Source organism: Martes martes, assembly GCF_963455335.1.
Source record: "Martes martes genome assembly, chromosome: 9".
Lineage (NCBI taxonomy): Eukaryota > Metazoa > Chordata > Mammalia > Carnivora > Mustelidae > Martes > Martes martes.
The window spans coordinates 64,922,957-64,937,852 of record NC_137896.1 but is presented as its reverse complement, the minus strand read 5'-3'; the positions used below and the strand labels follow the sequence as shown (position 1 = coordinate 64,937,852).

The following is a 14,896-nucleotide window of genomic DNA, read 5'->3' as shown; positions in this document are numbered from 1 at the left end:
GCTCCTCCCAACTCTGGGTTGGGAGAGGGTTTTGCAGGGTCCATAAGACATGGAAGTAGCAGAATATCACCCCTACACCCCTGGCCCGTGCCCATTCATCACCTCAAGCCGAGTGTGTGCCAACAGTTTCACCATGGCTGGTGCTTACGACTTTCTCTGTTTATATGCCCCTTTCCCTTGTTCTTTTATGCCACAGGGGCAGGGCAGGCTAACTAGGAGAAAGACTCCCCCCCCATAAAGGACCTTCAGGGCAAGTGGCTCAATTTGGAGACCTGAAGGGTAGCCCATCACTTCCTGGGCCTGTCTTATTTATTTGTTTGCTTGTTTTGTTTTACTTAAGTAGGCTCCACACCCAGCGTGGAGCCCAACTCAGGGCTTGAATTCATGATCCTGAGATCAAGACCTGAGCCAAGATCAAGAGTTGGATGCTTAACCTACTGAGCCACCCAGGTGCCCCCCTGGGGCTGTTTTAGACACAGCTGCCTCCCTCACCCAGAAGGCTGGGACCTGGGGCATCTATAATTCAGAGGGCCTGAGCACACAGCCGAGCTCTGGGTGCCGTACCAGTCATCGCCCTGCCATGCTCCCTTTGCCAAGTGACAGGTGGAAGAAGTCCTTGGCCAGGGTAACTTGGATGCCCAGGTGACTTGACCAAGAGTTCTGGTTTCTGTTCCTGGCCACATCACAGGGCCCCCTGGCCGGGGCACCACGGAGGCCCCAGCGGCATCAGGTAGGCCTGAGATGGTCTGATAAAAGTGAAGGCTCTGGTGAGGCAGCCTCCTTCATGTCCCTCCAGGCTGCCCCCGCTTCTGACACTGTACATCCTGACAGCTAATCCTCAGCTCTTCGGTTTGCTCTGGAAACCTGGAAATCACCTTTGAAATTTCCCCTCTTTGTTCTCACTGCCAAGGGCAGAGAGGGAAAGGCCTAAGAAGCTGAACTGGGGAGTTTCCAATTCTCGAAGCTGCCCCTACCTGGCTCTGAGAAAGAGATCATGCTGTCTATCAGCACAGACACCCGGGGCCTTTCTCCCCAGTCCTGTTCCTTGTGCACTGAGCCCTCCTCCCCTGTTCCCCAAACACACTTGTCCCCAAGAGGGAAACAGATACCAAGGAGAAAGGAGGTGTTGGTGACTACTCAGTCCCTCCAGAGATCTAGCAGTAACCTAAGCAGAGGGGTGTGCTTCAAGGTCACCCAAGGGCGTCCCATATCCCCTGGGACATGTAATGGGCCCTCACTGGAACTGGCTGGAGGCTGACCAGATCTTCTAAAACCGGTCTGGGACCAGTTAGAGACTCAGTCTCCTCCAGGCCAAGAATTCCACAGTGCTGCTGGCGACTTCACCACTTGCCCTTTCCAGATCCTTAAGCCCCTGGGAAAAGGCTGAGGGATATCCTGATTGAAGGCCCTGGAAACGCAGCATCTGGGGCTGTGATGACGGATGTTTTCCGGTTTCCTTTTGGTGATGGTGGCAGGGAGGGGCTGGGAAGGGAAAGGCTTCCCAGGTGGACAGCTTTGATAACTCTCTTCTAGGAGGAAGTAGAGGAAGTCCTTTTCCTATGTCCCCACTCACCTCAGTCCCCAGCTCTCCAAAAAAATCCCTGAAGGGTGGCTGACCCAGGCTTTCTCATTTCCCCCTCTGTGAGCTGACAACAGCTCCCGGATCCTTTGGAAGTTGGCCAGGAAGTGCTCACTGGAGAACCCCAGTGTGAACCCTGGGCTCCACTCTGGTCTGAAAGCTGCCTTGCAAGAGCTAGGGGTAAGGAGCTCAAATGAGCGACACCATGGCACATGACCAATGTGTGGGGGAGGGACTGGGAGGTTGACTTTCAGGCAAGAGTCCTGGACCCATCTGTAGGGACTGGTCTGAGCTGAGTTGCCAGTGGATCCTTGGAGAAACTCAGAAGGCATTTAGCATATGTGGGCTTTCCTTGACTTGGCCACAAGCAGATGAACAAGAGGGCCTGTCAGGGCCTACGGCTTGAAGCATGGGTACTTTACTTATTTTTTTAACTTTTATTTTATTATTTTTATTTTTTTAAATTAAATATATATTTTTTAATTTATTTATTTGACAGACAGAGATCACAAGTAGGCAGAGAGGCAGGCAGAGAGAGAGAGAGAGGAGGAAGCAGGCTCCCCGTAGAGCAGAGAGCCCGATGCGGGACTCGATCCCAGGACCCTGAGATCATGACCTGAGTCGAAGGCAGAGGCTTAACCCACTGAGCCACCCAGGCGCCCAGCATGGGTACTTTAAATAGAATATGCCAGACAGGCCCTAGGGAGACATGACAGGTACAAGAGACTTTCCTTCTTCTTTTTTTTTCTTAATTTAAAACCCAGGAATCTTCATTTTTGACCAGTTGTACTTTTATTAAAAAGTATGAATCATGAGCAAGTAGTCATGCAGGAAACTTTATCCTCTGCCCACCCACCCATGGAAAAGGCCAGTGCTGGAAATTAACACAGCAGGAAATGAGTGAAGGTAGAAAAGGGGAGTGGGGTGGGGAGCTGCAGCCTTATCTTTGAGGAGCATTTGGGAGGGAAGGGCTCCCCGAGTCTGTTAGCAGGAACAGAGAAGCCTGCCATAACGTACAGAAGACTGTCCCTGCCAGTGAAACCAAACCACCTTTTGAAACTTTCCACTGGGGCCGTCTTGCAGGTGGAGCTCTGCCTGGTGGGGGTGGGAGCAGAGGTGAGGAAAAACAGCAGGAAACGAGCTGTTTCAGCTGAAAGGTTGTCCAGATGCACTCTGACTTGGTGGAAAGACAGGATTGGGAGTCCCAAGACCTGATTTAACATCCTGACCTTGCTAATTATCTACGTTACTTTGAGCAGGTTGCTTCACCCTTCTGAGACTCATTTTTATCTCCAAAATCAGAGACAAGGATACCTGCTGTTTGAACGGTGGTCAGGGAGGATGATGTGAGGAAATGTATGTGAAGGCAGGTGGCAAAGTGTAAAGCACAGAACAAATATGAGTGCTATCTGCATATCAGTTCACCTCCACTCAAAAAGACTCAGGGTCTAACCTGGAGGAGGGGTCATCTGCATCTCCCTCCCAGCCAGCAGAGGCAGAGCCTTCCCTGTCCACCCCATGCTAACTGTTAAGGCTTGCCCTCTATCTCCAGCATCTCCAAGACCATGGCTCTTTTCTTCTTCTTCTTCTTTTTTTTTTTTTTTTTTTTGCCTAGTGGAAAGGAACTGGGAAATATGGCTTTGGCCAGTGCAGGAGAAGGGCCCTTTATGTGTACCAGCAAAGACCCAATTGTTACTGAATCCAAACTGGGCTGCTTTTCCCAATTATCTCCACTACTCTTCTAGTCTCCATTTTTAGATGCCAAGTTTTAACTCAGAACAAAAGCTCCTGTCGGGACTGATTTATAATGCAGATCTGCTGACGGGGCCCTCCAGTGTTCCTCTCCTCAAGGACTGCGCCTGCTTAAATTCCCCACTGAAGCCTTGGGGCTCCAGTCTCTTTACCTCTGTCCTTTGCCCCTAGCCAAGAGGAGGCATCTGTGTCTGGGTGCCGATGGGGCAGGTTCCCTGGGGTTTGTCCACTTGCCCAGCTCTGAGGACCAGCTGGCAAGGTCCACCCCAGCACCACTCCAGCAGAGCAGGCCAGAGCTACAAGTGACTTCTAGGAGCTGCTGTGGGCAGAGGCAGGCGGTTCTAAAAGGTGGTAGCTCTCCAGCGCGCCTTCCCCTCAGCTGCTTTCATGTGAACGTTAGGGCTCATGTCACTTGTTACTCAGCCTTCTGGCATCAGAAGGACTCATTTCTTGGGGGCAGGCTCTGTGCAACAGGAGTCTCCCGGAGGGCTGTCTTCCCCGGGAGCTAGGTGGGCAAGGGCGCTGCTGTCCCTCTGTGTGGAGCATGAAAAACAAGGAGCAGACTCTCCGGAGATTAGTGGGTCTTCCTGGTTGGTAAGACCCGTTCAGTCTGACTGCAGGGGCCAGCTGGTGTTGGGGCCAAGAAACGAAGCAGATTTTCGGGCCAAAAGACCCATTCTGGTCTGCCCCCAAAAGGAGCCTCGGTTTCCCGGGCACCCCTCCCTCGGATACTCGCCCCGAAGGGGCTTGCCCGCGTTGGTTCCAGTAACTGCAGCGTGGGAAGCTCCTCGGCCCCATTCCCGAGCCCAGCAGCCCAGCCTTGGGGGACACTTCGGAAAGACCGGGTGAGTCCGATCCCCCCAAGGCAATGCCCGGAGTCCCTCCCTCGCCCCACCTCCCCGCGCTGTGGCGTAGACCGTAGACTCCGAGGCGCGGGGCGGCAGGGCGCGGGGAGGGGCAGGGGTCCGAGTCCGCCGGCGGGGAGCCGGGGGGGGGGGGGCGGCGGGTCGCGGCGGGTCGCAGCCCCCTCCTGGGCCGGACCTCGCGTCCCGCCCCCGGCCTCCGCTCCACACCCCCCACCCCGCCTGACGTCAGGGGGGAGGGGGTGGAGAGCGGCGGCAGCGCTGGTGAAAGACCCGGCGCGGTGGCGCGGGGAACCCGAGCCCAGGGGCGCCGAGGAGAGCCGGGACCGAGGGGCGGTGGCGGAGGGGACAGCGGAGGAGGGCGGGCGGGCGCGCGCAGGCGGGCGGCGGCGCGCGGGTAGGGGCGGACCGTGATCCGAGCCGAACGCGAGGGCGGCGCCCAGGGATTCAAGCCGCGAAGAAGAGGTGAGTGAGGCCAGGGTTGCGCGGGGCGGGAGCACCAGGGCTCGGGGCCGCCGCTTTGTCCCCCGACTCGGGCAGGAGCCGCCGCATGCGCGAGGGACAGGGTCTGGGGGCGCACGGAGGGCTAGCGGCGGGGACAGCAGTCGGTCCGAGATCCTTCCTGCGCCCCTCGCGGGCTGCCCGGCGGGGGCTCGGGAGCCAGGCAAGCAGTGCCCGCAGCCATAGCGTCCCGAAGCGCGCACTGGTCTAGGAGAGCGGGGCTACGCGGAGCGGGGGTCCCCTGTGCTGTCGGGTCGGCGGCCAGAATCCTCTCCCAGGCCCCCGAACTGCCCCCGGCTCCCCCACCCCCGACGGAAAGTTTGGGGCGGGCTTGGACTGAGGCCGATGTTGTGGGATCGGATTTCCCTGCCGCGGCCCCCCGCCCGCCGGACCGCTCCGCTGGGGAGGCGGGTTGTCCTGGAAAGCCAGGCTCCCGACCCGAGCCTGGCCGCCCAGTCCCTGGCGGGAGCGCCCGGCCGCTCGCGGTGGGCTAGGGTAGGGGGGCGCACCGCCTGGGCCCCGCGCTCCTCCAGCCCCCACCCCACCGGCTGCTCCTGCTTCCCCGCCCTGAGAGGAGCTGGGGGTGGGGGCATCACCGTGCTGGCCGATTCTCGGAGCGCGCCGCGGGGTCCGGCCCGAGCCTTGGGTAAGGGGCAGAGGGAGGGCTGGGGGTGTGTTGGGGGGACGGAGGAGGGAGGGGTGAACGTGTGCCTAGCCCCCCCGCCCTTCCAGTGCTGGGATACTGGGCCGACAGGGGGCGTCCGCCGGCCAGCCTCGCCACGCTCCCTGCGCCGCCGCTTTGTTTGCATTCAAATCCCGGGAGCTGGGGGAGGGGAGAATCTTGGGTGGGGGGGTGACCAAGGACGAGGTCTTGGCGGGGACCCTTTGTTTTGGGGTGAGCAGGTCCCCAGCTTCTGTGTCTCTGTGCCCGGCACTGGAGGGCTGGGGCACTGGCAATTAATCTGTATGGCTTGCCCAGGCCGGGGTCCTAGGGCGCAATCCCTGAGTTGGGAAGGTTCGTCAGACCCGGGGGGGAGCGCAGCAGGCGCCGGCCCTGCACCGGGCGTCCCCGGCGGTCGGAGAGGAACCCCTCGCGCTCCCCACCCGCCCCTCTACTCCCCCCACCCCCGCCTGAGAGCTTCGCCGGGAGATCCCTGATTAGACCAGAGCCGGCTCTGTTGTCCCGCCGCCCCAAAGCGTGAGGGCTAGTGTCTCCTAGGAGGCTGTGCAAGGAACAGGATGAGGCCCTGGTCATTTCCACGCCCATCCCACCCACTTCCTGCCTCCCGTCTTGGGCAACAAAGGGGCCTCGGGAAGCTGGGCCCCTTCGGCTCCCGGCCCCACTTTGGCCCTGATGATTTGGAATCAGGGTTTGGGGTTCTGCCTGGCTATTGTCTGGGGGGAGGGGAGAGGCTGGGGCCGGGACCCCCGCACGGCTGGCTCCATCAGGTCCCCTCCCGGAGCAGGGGAAGGGTGGGGGGAGGGGGGCTTCTGCAACCACCCACCCACTGTATGCCCCTTTACCCAGCCAAGGGGTTTGCGTGCCAAAAGATCTTGGGGCTGGCTGGAGCCCGAGTGGGGGCAGGTCCTGCTCCCAGAGGTTATTTTAAGAAATCCTCAAATCTGTCAGGCCTAAATGTGGGGGAAAAGGTCCCCTTTTAATTTCTTAAACAACTTCCTGTTGGGAGGGAGTGGGTGAGGGCCTGGAGGCCGGAGAAGGTTTTTTGGAGTGTCCAACCCTCCAGCTGACTCAGCTCCTCCCCTCCTGTCTGGGGTTCCCACCTCCTTTGGAATCTGTGGGGGCTGAGGCCAGGTGTTGGGGGGAACCAAGTCTCTGCTTCAAGGATTGGGTAAGGAGGGAACCCAGGAGGCTCCTGGGGAGGCTGATCAGGTCATATGTCCTGTCAGTGCCTCCGGGCATGGGCTTGTGTGGGCCCCCTTCCGGTCTGTTTTCTCTGGCTGTGATTCTGACCCTTTCTTTTCCCCCAGCAGGGCAGCTGGCCTGGAGCTTAGAGGCATTTGCCATGGCCCCACACTGGGCTGTCTGGCTGCTGGCAGTGGGGCTGTGTGGCCTGGGCATTCGGGCTGAGATGTGGTGGAACCTGGTGCCCCGGAAGACTGTATCTTCTGGGGGTGAGTGACTATAAAGTCCTGAGGAGGAAGACCAGTGTGGGGAGGGGAGGCCAGGAGGGAGAGGAGCGGTTGCCCCTAGATATGCCAGCTTTATTCTGCTCTCGGGCTCAAAGCCTACAGGTGACACAGCTGTCCAAGAAATGAGAGTGAGTGGCCCCAGGGACCCAGAATTGGTAGTCCTGGGATATCCCTTTTTCAGATGATTAGGACTTGGCTGCCCCTGTTATGCAAGGAAGAGAGACCCTTCTCTTCTGTATCATTCTCCCCATGCGCTACTTCTGGAACTAGCACTTGCACTGAGAGCCCACTGAGAGAAAACAGAGCCCGGATAGGCATAAGGCAAAGAGTGTCATCACCCCCCTCCCCAAAGTCCTCCTAGCTTTTTGCCCGCAGGAGCCCCCTTATCAACCATAATACACCCCCTCTGCTACCTTGACACTTGTGCCCTCTGGTGGCTCTGAATGTGTTTACGCACGTGCTCGTGGTGGGGGGACAGCAGACCTGACAGCCCTTTGATAGCCCTTTGCACACGCACACACCTGTATTAAGAGGTGATGTCAGGTGTTTGTATCATCAGTGCACTCTGGGGACCTGGGATGAGCTCACCTCCCACAGGCTCCACTCTGGTGCTAATGAAGCCCTCCCTTGCCAGCCTGTGTCTGGCTCCAAAGGCTCAGGCTGGTTTAGGGGGACCCTGAGGACAGGTCGGCAGCTATTTGGGGGCTGATGTAGGAATTGTCTGTCGTAGTGTCGTAGTGTCGTAGTGTCGTAGTGCCTTGCGTGGTGAATAGTAACAAGGCTTCCCAACCCCAGGGCTTCAGTGCCTTCTCTGGTCCCAGGCCTCTTGTTCCCCCAACCACCCTGGCCTGGCCTCCCAGCCCCAACTCAGTCTCCCTCATTCCCGTCTGTCCCAGTGGCCAGCCGTGTTTGGATCTCTGGCAGCCTGGATTTGGGTCCTGCTGGACTGAAGTGTCCTCAGGCAAGCAGTGCTTACAGCTTCAACTTCAGGACCGACCCTCTGCTGTGCCAGATCCTGGGCTGGGGCCTGGCCGGAGCCTGGTGTGCGCAGCGGGTAGCAGGCAGCAAAGAAGGAAGCAGTAGCAGAGGAAGCGGGGAGGGGGAAGAGCCCAGTTCTGCAGCCAGAGGTGCTGTTGACCCTGAGAGTGAGGGCCATCAGTCTGATGGCTTCCTCTGGCCGGAAGCTGTGGCTGAGATATCCTTCCTTCCTCTTCACCAGCCCAGATTTGCCGCCTCCCAGGCTGGGAAAGGCCAGGGAGGCTTGGAGGGAGCTGTCAGAGCCAAAAGGCTATTAGAGAAGGCTCTTTATTGTCGGTCAGGGTGCTTAGCTGGCATCCGCTTGTGGGGTGCTGGCTGTAATGCCGAGCAGCAGGGGTGATTAGGCCCAGGAGACCACTTCTACAGAGGAAGGCTGATTCTGTGGGGAAGAGGATGCCTGGAGCCCCGGGAAGGCCTCTGCCCATTCACCACCCTGCTCACTCCCTCTTTTGTCTCCCCGCCCACCCCCGCTTCTTGGCCCTGCAGAGTTGGCTGCAGTAGTCCGGCGGTTCTCCCAAACGGGCATCCAGGACTTCCTGACATTGACCCTGACTGAGCAGACAGGGCTTCTGTACGTGGGGGCCCGGGAGGCCCTGTTTGCCTTCAGCGTGGAGGCTCTGGAGCTGCAAGGAGCGGTGAGAGGTGGGGGAGCGGGAGGCACACAGGTGTGGGGAGAGTGGCAGGACCCAAAGGGGCTTAGCCTGATGAAGCTGTCCCCTCAGCCCTGTTCTTCCCGGTGGAAATCTTGCCCAGTCTCCATTCCGACCCTCCTAGCAGAGCAGACACGCTGCTTTCTCTCCTCTGCAGCTTTGCAGCAGTCTGGGGCTTCTGTTCTCTGTTAAAATAAACTCCCGGACAATGGGGACTGTGTATGCTCCCTTGTGGTGTCCCCATGTAGCTGCCACGAGCCATGCCTGTGGCAGGTACTCAGGGCACGTGCTCAGTGGTTGCTTGGGATGTTGATGTCTCCCCCCACCCCCTTCCCAGATCTCATGGGAGGCACCTGCTGAGAAGAAGGCCGAGTGTATCCAGAAAGGGAAGAGTAACCAGGTGGGTGCTCAGGACATGGCCAGGAGAGCCAGAGCGCCCCCCCCCCATACTTCTGTTGGCCAGGCCTGCAGTTGTCCCCCACCTCCACCCTCTCCCTTTGTTCAGACAAAGGGAGAGAGCCTTGTGTCAACCATGTCCCATGTTCTCATAACTCTAAGTGAACCCCTTTCTCTCCCCAGACGGAGTGTTTCAACTTCATCCGCTTCCTGCAGCCCTACAACACATCCCACCTATACGTCTGCGGGACCTACGCCTTCCAGCCCAAGTGCACCTACATTGTGAGTGCTGCCTTCTCCCCTCAGCCCCCCTCCTCGCCTTACTCTGGATACCCCCCGACCCCGGGCACTTCCGCATTGTCTCTTCCCTACCCCTAGGACATGCTCACCTTCACTTTGGAGCGTGGAGAATTTGAGGATGGGAAGGGGAAGTGTCCCTATGACCCAGCTAAGGGCCACACCGGCCTCCTTGTGGGTGAGTGGCTGTCCCCACGGCAGGCTGGGGGAGTATCCTTCCCCCACCCCCACACCCCCGCCTGCCAGAACTCCTTCTCATTGTGGATCTGCATGGCCTGAACGTAGCTTCATGTCACTTCTGGCCTGCCTGATCCACTGTCTCCCATAGACGGCGAGCTGTACTCGGCCACGCTCAACAACTTCCTGGGTACAGAGCCAGTTATCCTGCGCAACATGGGGCCTCACCACTCCATGAAGACAGAGTACCTGGCCTTCTGGCTCAACGGTGAGCCCCTAGGAGCTTGTGTCGGGCCCGGGGGGAGCCATGGGTGAGAGGCCCTGCAGCACCCACCCTGCTAACCCTCCTCCCCTTCCCGTAGAACCTCATTTTGTAGGCTCTGCCTACATCCCAGAGAGCGTGGGCAGCTTCACAGGGGACGATGACAAGGTCTACTTCTTCTTCAGCGAGCGGGCAGTGGAGTATGACTGCTATGCAGAGCAGGTGGTGGCTCGGGTGGCCCGTGTCTGCAAGGTACGGAATCCTGTGGTGAGTGGGGAGCCCCGGGAGGCCTGGTGGCTCAGCAGGCTTGCCCAGCAGTGTCCCCTTGCTATCTGCCAGGGGGACATGGGGGGCGCACGGACCTTGCAGAGGAAATGGACCACGTTCCTGAAGGCAAGGCTGGTGTGCTCGGCCCCGGACTGGCAGCTCTACTTCAATCAGCTGCAGGCCCTGCACACCCTGCGGGATGCTTCCTGGCACAACACCACCTTCTTTGGGGTTTTTCGGGCACGATGGTGAGTTGGCTGGGAACCCTGGGGAGTGGGGGGGAGGGATGGTTGGGGATGCAGGCCGCTGGGTAAAGGCTTAAGTGGTCCGCTGACCAGAAGGCAAGGAGGATGTTGGGCATCTGCCCCTCTCCGAGTCGCCCCTCCCCCTCTCCAAGTCCCCCCTTGCCCCTGCGGTAGGTTAGAGCCAACGTGACATTGCACACAGCCATGACTGCTTTGGGGGGCGGGGCACTACCTTCCCGGTCCGTGCCATGAGCTGGGGTTAAGTGGACATCACACCTCACCCTTGGGGTCCCTCCTTTGCTATGACAGGGGCGATGTGGACTTGTCAGCGGTCTGCGAGTACCAGCTGGAAGAGATCCAGAGGGTATTCGAGGGTCCCTACAAGGAGTACCGTGAGCAAGCCCAGAAGTGGGGCCGCTATACTGACCCCGTCCCCAGCCCACGGCCCGGCTCAGTGAGTCCTCCGGGATGGGGATGGGCTCCTGCCCTCAGCCGCAGTAGCTCTCCACCATGCTGACAGCTCTCCCCTCCTCCCCCCTGTCCCCACCCCAATCCCCACTCCCCAGTGCATCAACAACTGGCACCGACGCCACGGCTACACCAGTTCTCTGGAGCTGCCGGACAACACCCTCAACTTCATCAAGAAGCACCCACTGATGGAGGAGCAGGTAGGGCCCCGGTGGGGCCGGCCCCTGCTCGTGAAGAAGGACACCAACTTCACCCATCTGGTGGCTGACCGGGTCACAGGGCTTGACGCAGCCACCTATACGGTGCTGTTCATCGGCACAGGTAGGCACCTGGGGAGGGGGGTGTGGCTGCTGGAAACTGGGTAAAGGCCTGTGTGTGTCAGGGCGGGGAGATCTAGAGATGCCCCAGGGGCCCCATGCCCTCTCGTTCATGCCTGTCCTCCCCAACCACCCACAGGAGATGGCTGGCTGCTCAAGGCTGTGAGCCTGGGCCCCTGGGTCCACCTGATCGAGGAGCTGCAGGTGTTTGACCAGGAGCCTGTGGAAAGCTTGGTCCTATCCCGGAGCAAGGTAGTAATCAGGCCCCGTCCACCACTGTCCCTACACCTTCCCCTGTCTTTGGCTTGGCCAGGACAGGGCTGGGGAGGCACTAGAACACACCTCGCTTAGCTTGGGGCTAGTTCCAGGAAACGAGCGCGCTAACGGAATCTGTGCTCGGCGGCCGGCGGGCATTATATATAGCCAGGTCCCCGTGGGGCAGTGTTCCCAGAATTGGGCCTTGGCAGTGGCTCACCATGCTTCCGTCAGACCCCTCGAGGTTGTGCTGTGCCTCTGTGACCTACAGACCTCTTCTCTATGGTGCTGCGGTGGTCGGGGCCCCTGGGGCTCATGCTGCCCTCATGCTGCTGGCTGTCCTTGCGCCCCCATCCCCCCAAGTCCAGCCCAGCCCAGTTCTGGCCCTCCGCTCCCTTTGCTGTTTGCCTGAAGTGCTGCTTGCACCTACCCTTCCTTCTGGCTGGTTTGTGACTCCCGTGAACTTTCATGTGCTTGCCCTTGACCAACTGTTGTGGCTCAGATTATTCCCCAGAATGTGGAATAATGGCAGAAAGAAAGTCCGTGGTTGAAGAAACACACAGATTGGCAGTGAGCGTTCAAACAGAGGAAAACACCTTATGCTATGCCTGTGCTATTGGACTGATGGGCCTAGCAGAAAACAGGCTTCCTGCACTATTTATACTGCACTGAAGCGTGTGTGTGTGTGTGTGTGTGTGTGTGTGTGTGTGTGTGTGTGTGTGATTATATTCCTCAGCCTCGCACTTCCACTGTTCCGGTCTAAGAAGGTCATGTCTCTAAGGTACTTAGGATTGTGTTTGGCTTGTAGTAAGCCCTGGGTGCATTCTTCAGTCCTTCGATTTCCCTCCTCGGAGTTTAGCACTGCACCCTTCCTCCTCAGGCCCCTTTGCCCTCGTGCTCCCACGCAGCCGTCGGAGCTGCCCCCCAGGCCATGTCCCGCCCTGGCTGAGCCTCCCGCACCCCGCTTCTCTTGCAGAAACTGCTCTTTGCGGGCTCCCGCTCTCAGCTGGTCCAGCTGCCCCTGGCCGACTGCGCAAAGTACCGCTCCTGTGCTGACTGCGTCCTCGCTCGGGACCCCTACTGTGCCTGGAGCGTAAACACCAGCCGCTGTGTGGCCGTGGGTGGCCCCTCGGGGTGAGTGGGGCTCGGCACGTGCTGGGACCAGGGTGGGGACCGGGGTAGTTGGAGCCCCAGTGCCCATGGACCCTGTTTCCCCAACCAGGTCCTTGCTGATCCAGCACGTGACGGTCTTGGACACCTCAAGCATTTGTAACCGTGGCAATAAAAAAGGTGAGCTGCCTTTTTTTTCCCTCTCCCCAGTAGAATGGGCCCCGGGTTTCCTATGCTAACTCTGCTCACTCTCTCTCTACTACTGCAGTCAGGCTCACACCCAAAAACATCACCGTGGTGGCGGGCACAGACCTGGTGCTGCCCTGCCGCCTCTCTTCCAACTTGGCCCATGCCCGCTGGACCTTTGGGGGCCGGGACCTCCCCGCGGAACAGCCCGGCTCCTTCCTCTATGACGCCCGCCTGCAGGCCCTGGTCGTGATGGCTGCCCAGCCCCGCCACGCCGGTGCCTACCACTGCTTTTCAGAGGAGCAGGGGGCGCGGCTGGCTGCCGAAGGCTACCTGGTGGCCGTGGTGGCTGGCCCATCGGTGACCCTGGAGGCTCGGGCGCCCTTGGAAAACCTGGGACTGGTGTGGCTGGCTGTGGTGGCCCTGGGGGCCGTGTGCTTGGTCCTGCTGCTGCTTGTTCTGTCGCTGCGCCGGCGGCTGCGGGAGGAACTGGAGAAGGGTGCCAAGGCGGCGGAGAGGACCTTGGTGTACCCCCTGGAGCTGCCCAAGGAGCCCACCAGTCCCCCCTTCAGGCCTGGCCCGGAGACTGATGAGAAGCTCTGGGATCCCGTCGGCTACTACTACTCAGATGGCTCGCTCAAGATCGTGCCTGGACACGCGCGGTGCCAGCCCGGGGGCGGGCCCCCCTCTCCACCTCCTGGCATTCCCGGCCAGCCCCTGCCTTCTCCAACCCGGCTTCACCTGGGGGGTGGGCGGAACTCAAATGCCAACGGCTACGTGCGCTTACAGCTGGGAGCGGAGGACCGCAGTGGGCTGGGGCACCCACTGCCTGAGCTGGCCGATGAACTGAGGCGCAAGCTGCAGCAGCGTCAGCCACTGCCGGACTCCAATCCCGAGGAGTCCTCTGTATGAGGGGCCCCATCGCCTCGCAGGAGCAGCGTGGGATGCGCAGCTCCTCCGTTTTTGCACAGGCACCAGCTACCTCAGGGACATGGCGCGGGCACTGGCTCGGCCTGGGGCGGACCCTGCCCTGCACCCGCCCAGCCATGAGGACCTGCTCCGCTCAGCACGGGCACTGCCACTTGGTGTGGCTCACCAGGGCACCCGCCTCCCAGAAGGCATCTTCCTCCTCTCTGTGAGGGGCTGTGAATCACGGACACATGGGACCCCAGCCGCCAAAACTTTTCAAGGCAGAAGTTGGAGATGTGGGTGTGTTTGTATCTAGGTGTATGTGTATGTGTATGTGTATGTGGGGGTGTGCATGTGTGTGTGACCTAGTCTTCTTGTTTCTCTGTGTGTATGTGTGTTATATGTGTGCGTGTGAGGTAGTCTTCCTTTTTCTGTCCAGTCTTCCCTTGGCCTGGGGTCCTCCTGGTGAGTCATTGGAGCTATGAAGGGGAAGGGGTCGTATCACTTTGCCTCTCCTACCCCCATCTGTCCCCCGTGGGGGTCAGTGGTGTACATAATGGGGGTGGGCTGGGCAGGGTGCTGTGCCCCTTTTGGGAATTCCAGGGCTCTGGTGTGGGCCTGGTCCTGCTCCTAGGGCTGTGAATGTTTTCAGGGTGGGGGGAGGGAGATGGATTCTCCTGTGTGTTTGGGGCAAGGGTGGGAGGGGCCTCCCACTTGGCCCTGGGGTTCAGTGGTATTTTATACTTGTCCTCCCTTATTGGGCTGGGAAAGGTTGTGTGGGGGGAGGGGGAGGGAGGAGGAGGGAAGAGGAGAGAGGGTAGGCATGCTGTGGATATTGCATATCCTCTCCCAGCCCTAGGAGGAGGGCTCCTAACAGTGTAACTTATTGTGTCCCCGCGTATTTATTTGTTGTAAATATTTGAGTATTTTTATATTGACAAATAAAATTAAGAAAACAGTAAGTGTTACTGTGATAGGGGTAAGGCATTTGGGCCAAAACCTTCTGGGCAGGACTAGCCTCACCTCCCCATAGTTCTAGTGCAGCTGTCCCTAATGTTGTCCCTGCCTGCTTGTGCCAGAGGGGGATAGTCCAGGCTCCAGTGTTTTCCCACAGTGGTAACTGTGGGGCTGGGAACCGGACCAGGGCCACAGCCTCCCGGGAGCCAGCTTTGGCTTCTGGTCAGAGGGAGAAGTTAGGGCATTGGGACAAGGCGGGAGAAGAGGGGCCTGGCTTCCCAGAACTATGGGGAAAGGGAAGTGGGAGTGAGGGGCTAAAGGAGGGGGACTTCCTAGAAAGAGCTTAAGGTTGTATGGACTAGCTTGTGTGAGGATGGGGCTCCCGATTAGCCTAGGGGAGGAAAGGTAGTTACTTCCAGAAGACTTTCAGCCTTCTTCCTACCCTCCAGGAATTTAGTCTTGAATGCTCCGGCTATGTGGAACATGGAACTTTACCTGCCACCCCCCAGTGTGCAC

At 59.4% G+C, this 14,896-nt stretch overlaps 1 protein-coding gene across 1 annotated transcript; it reads left to right on the top strand.

Moving 5' to 3' along the window:
• The first annotated feature begins 4,602 nt into the window (after window positions 1-4,602).
• Window positions 4,603-14,362, top strand: SEMA4C (semaphorin 4C). Its single transcript, XM_080814883.1, has 15 exons — window positions 4,603-4,659; window positions 6,685-6,828; window positions 8,371-8,519; window positions 8,872-8,934; window positions 9,114-9,212; window positions 9,309-9,405; window positions 9,556-9,672; window positions 9,767-9,918; window positions 10,006-10,181; window positions 10,488-10,632; window positions 10,745-10,967; window positions 11,103-11,215; window positions 12,195-12,352; window positions 12,441-12,508; window positions 12,597-14,362. The coding sequence occupies exons 2-15, from the start codon at window positions 6,720-6,722 to the stop codon at window positions 13,424-13,426; spliced, it is 2,499 nt and encodes an 832-aa protein (XP_080671009.1). The 5' UTR covers window positions 4,603-4,659; window positions 6,685-6,719; the 3' UTR covers window positions 13,427-14,362.
• Window positions 14,363-14,896: the final 534 nt, after the last annotated feature.

Excerpts from the sequence above, each read along its gene's own strand:
- SEMA4C (XM_080814883.1), top strand. The coding sequence starts at position 6,720 with ATGGCCCCACACTGGGCTGTCTGGCTGCTGGCAGTGGGGCTGTGTGGC. Across the intron at positions 9,213-9,308 it reads AGCCCAAGTGCACCTACATT|GACATGCTCACCTTCACTTT; the intron begins GTGAGTGCTGCC and ends CCCTACCCCTAG. Across the intron at positions 9,919-10,005 it reads GGGTGGCCCGTGTCTGCAAG|GGGGACATGGGGGGCGCACG; the intron begins GTACGGAATCCT and ends GCTATCTGCCAG.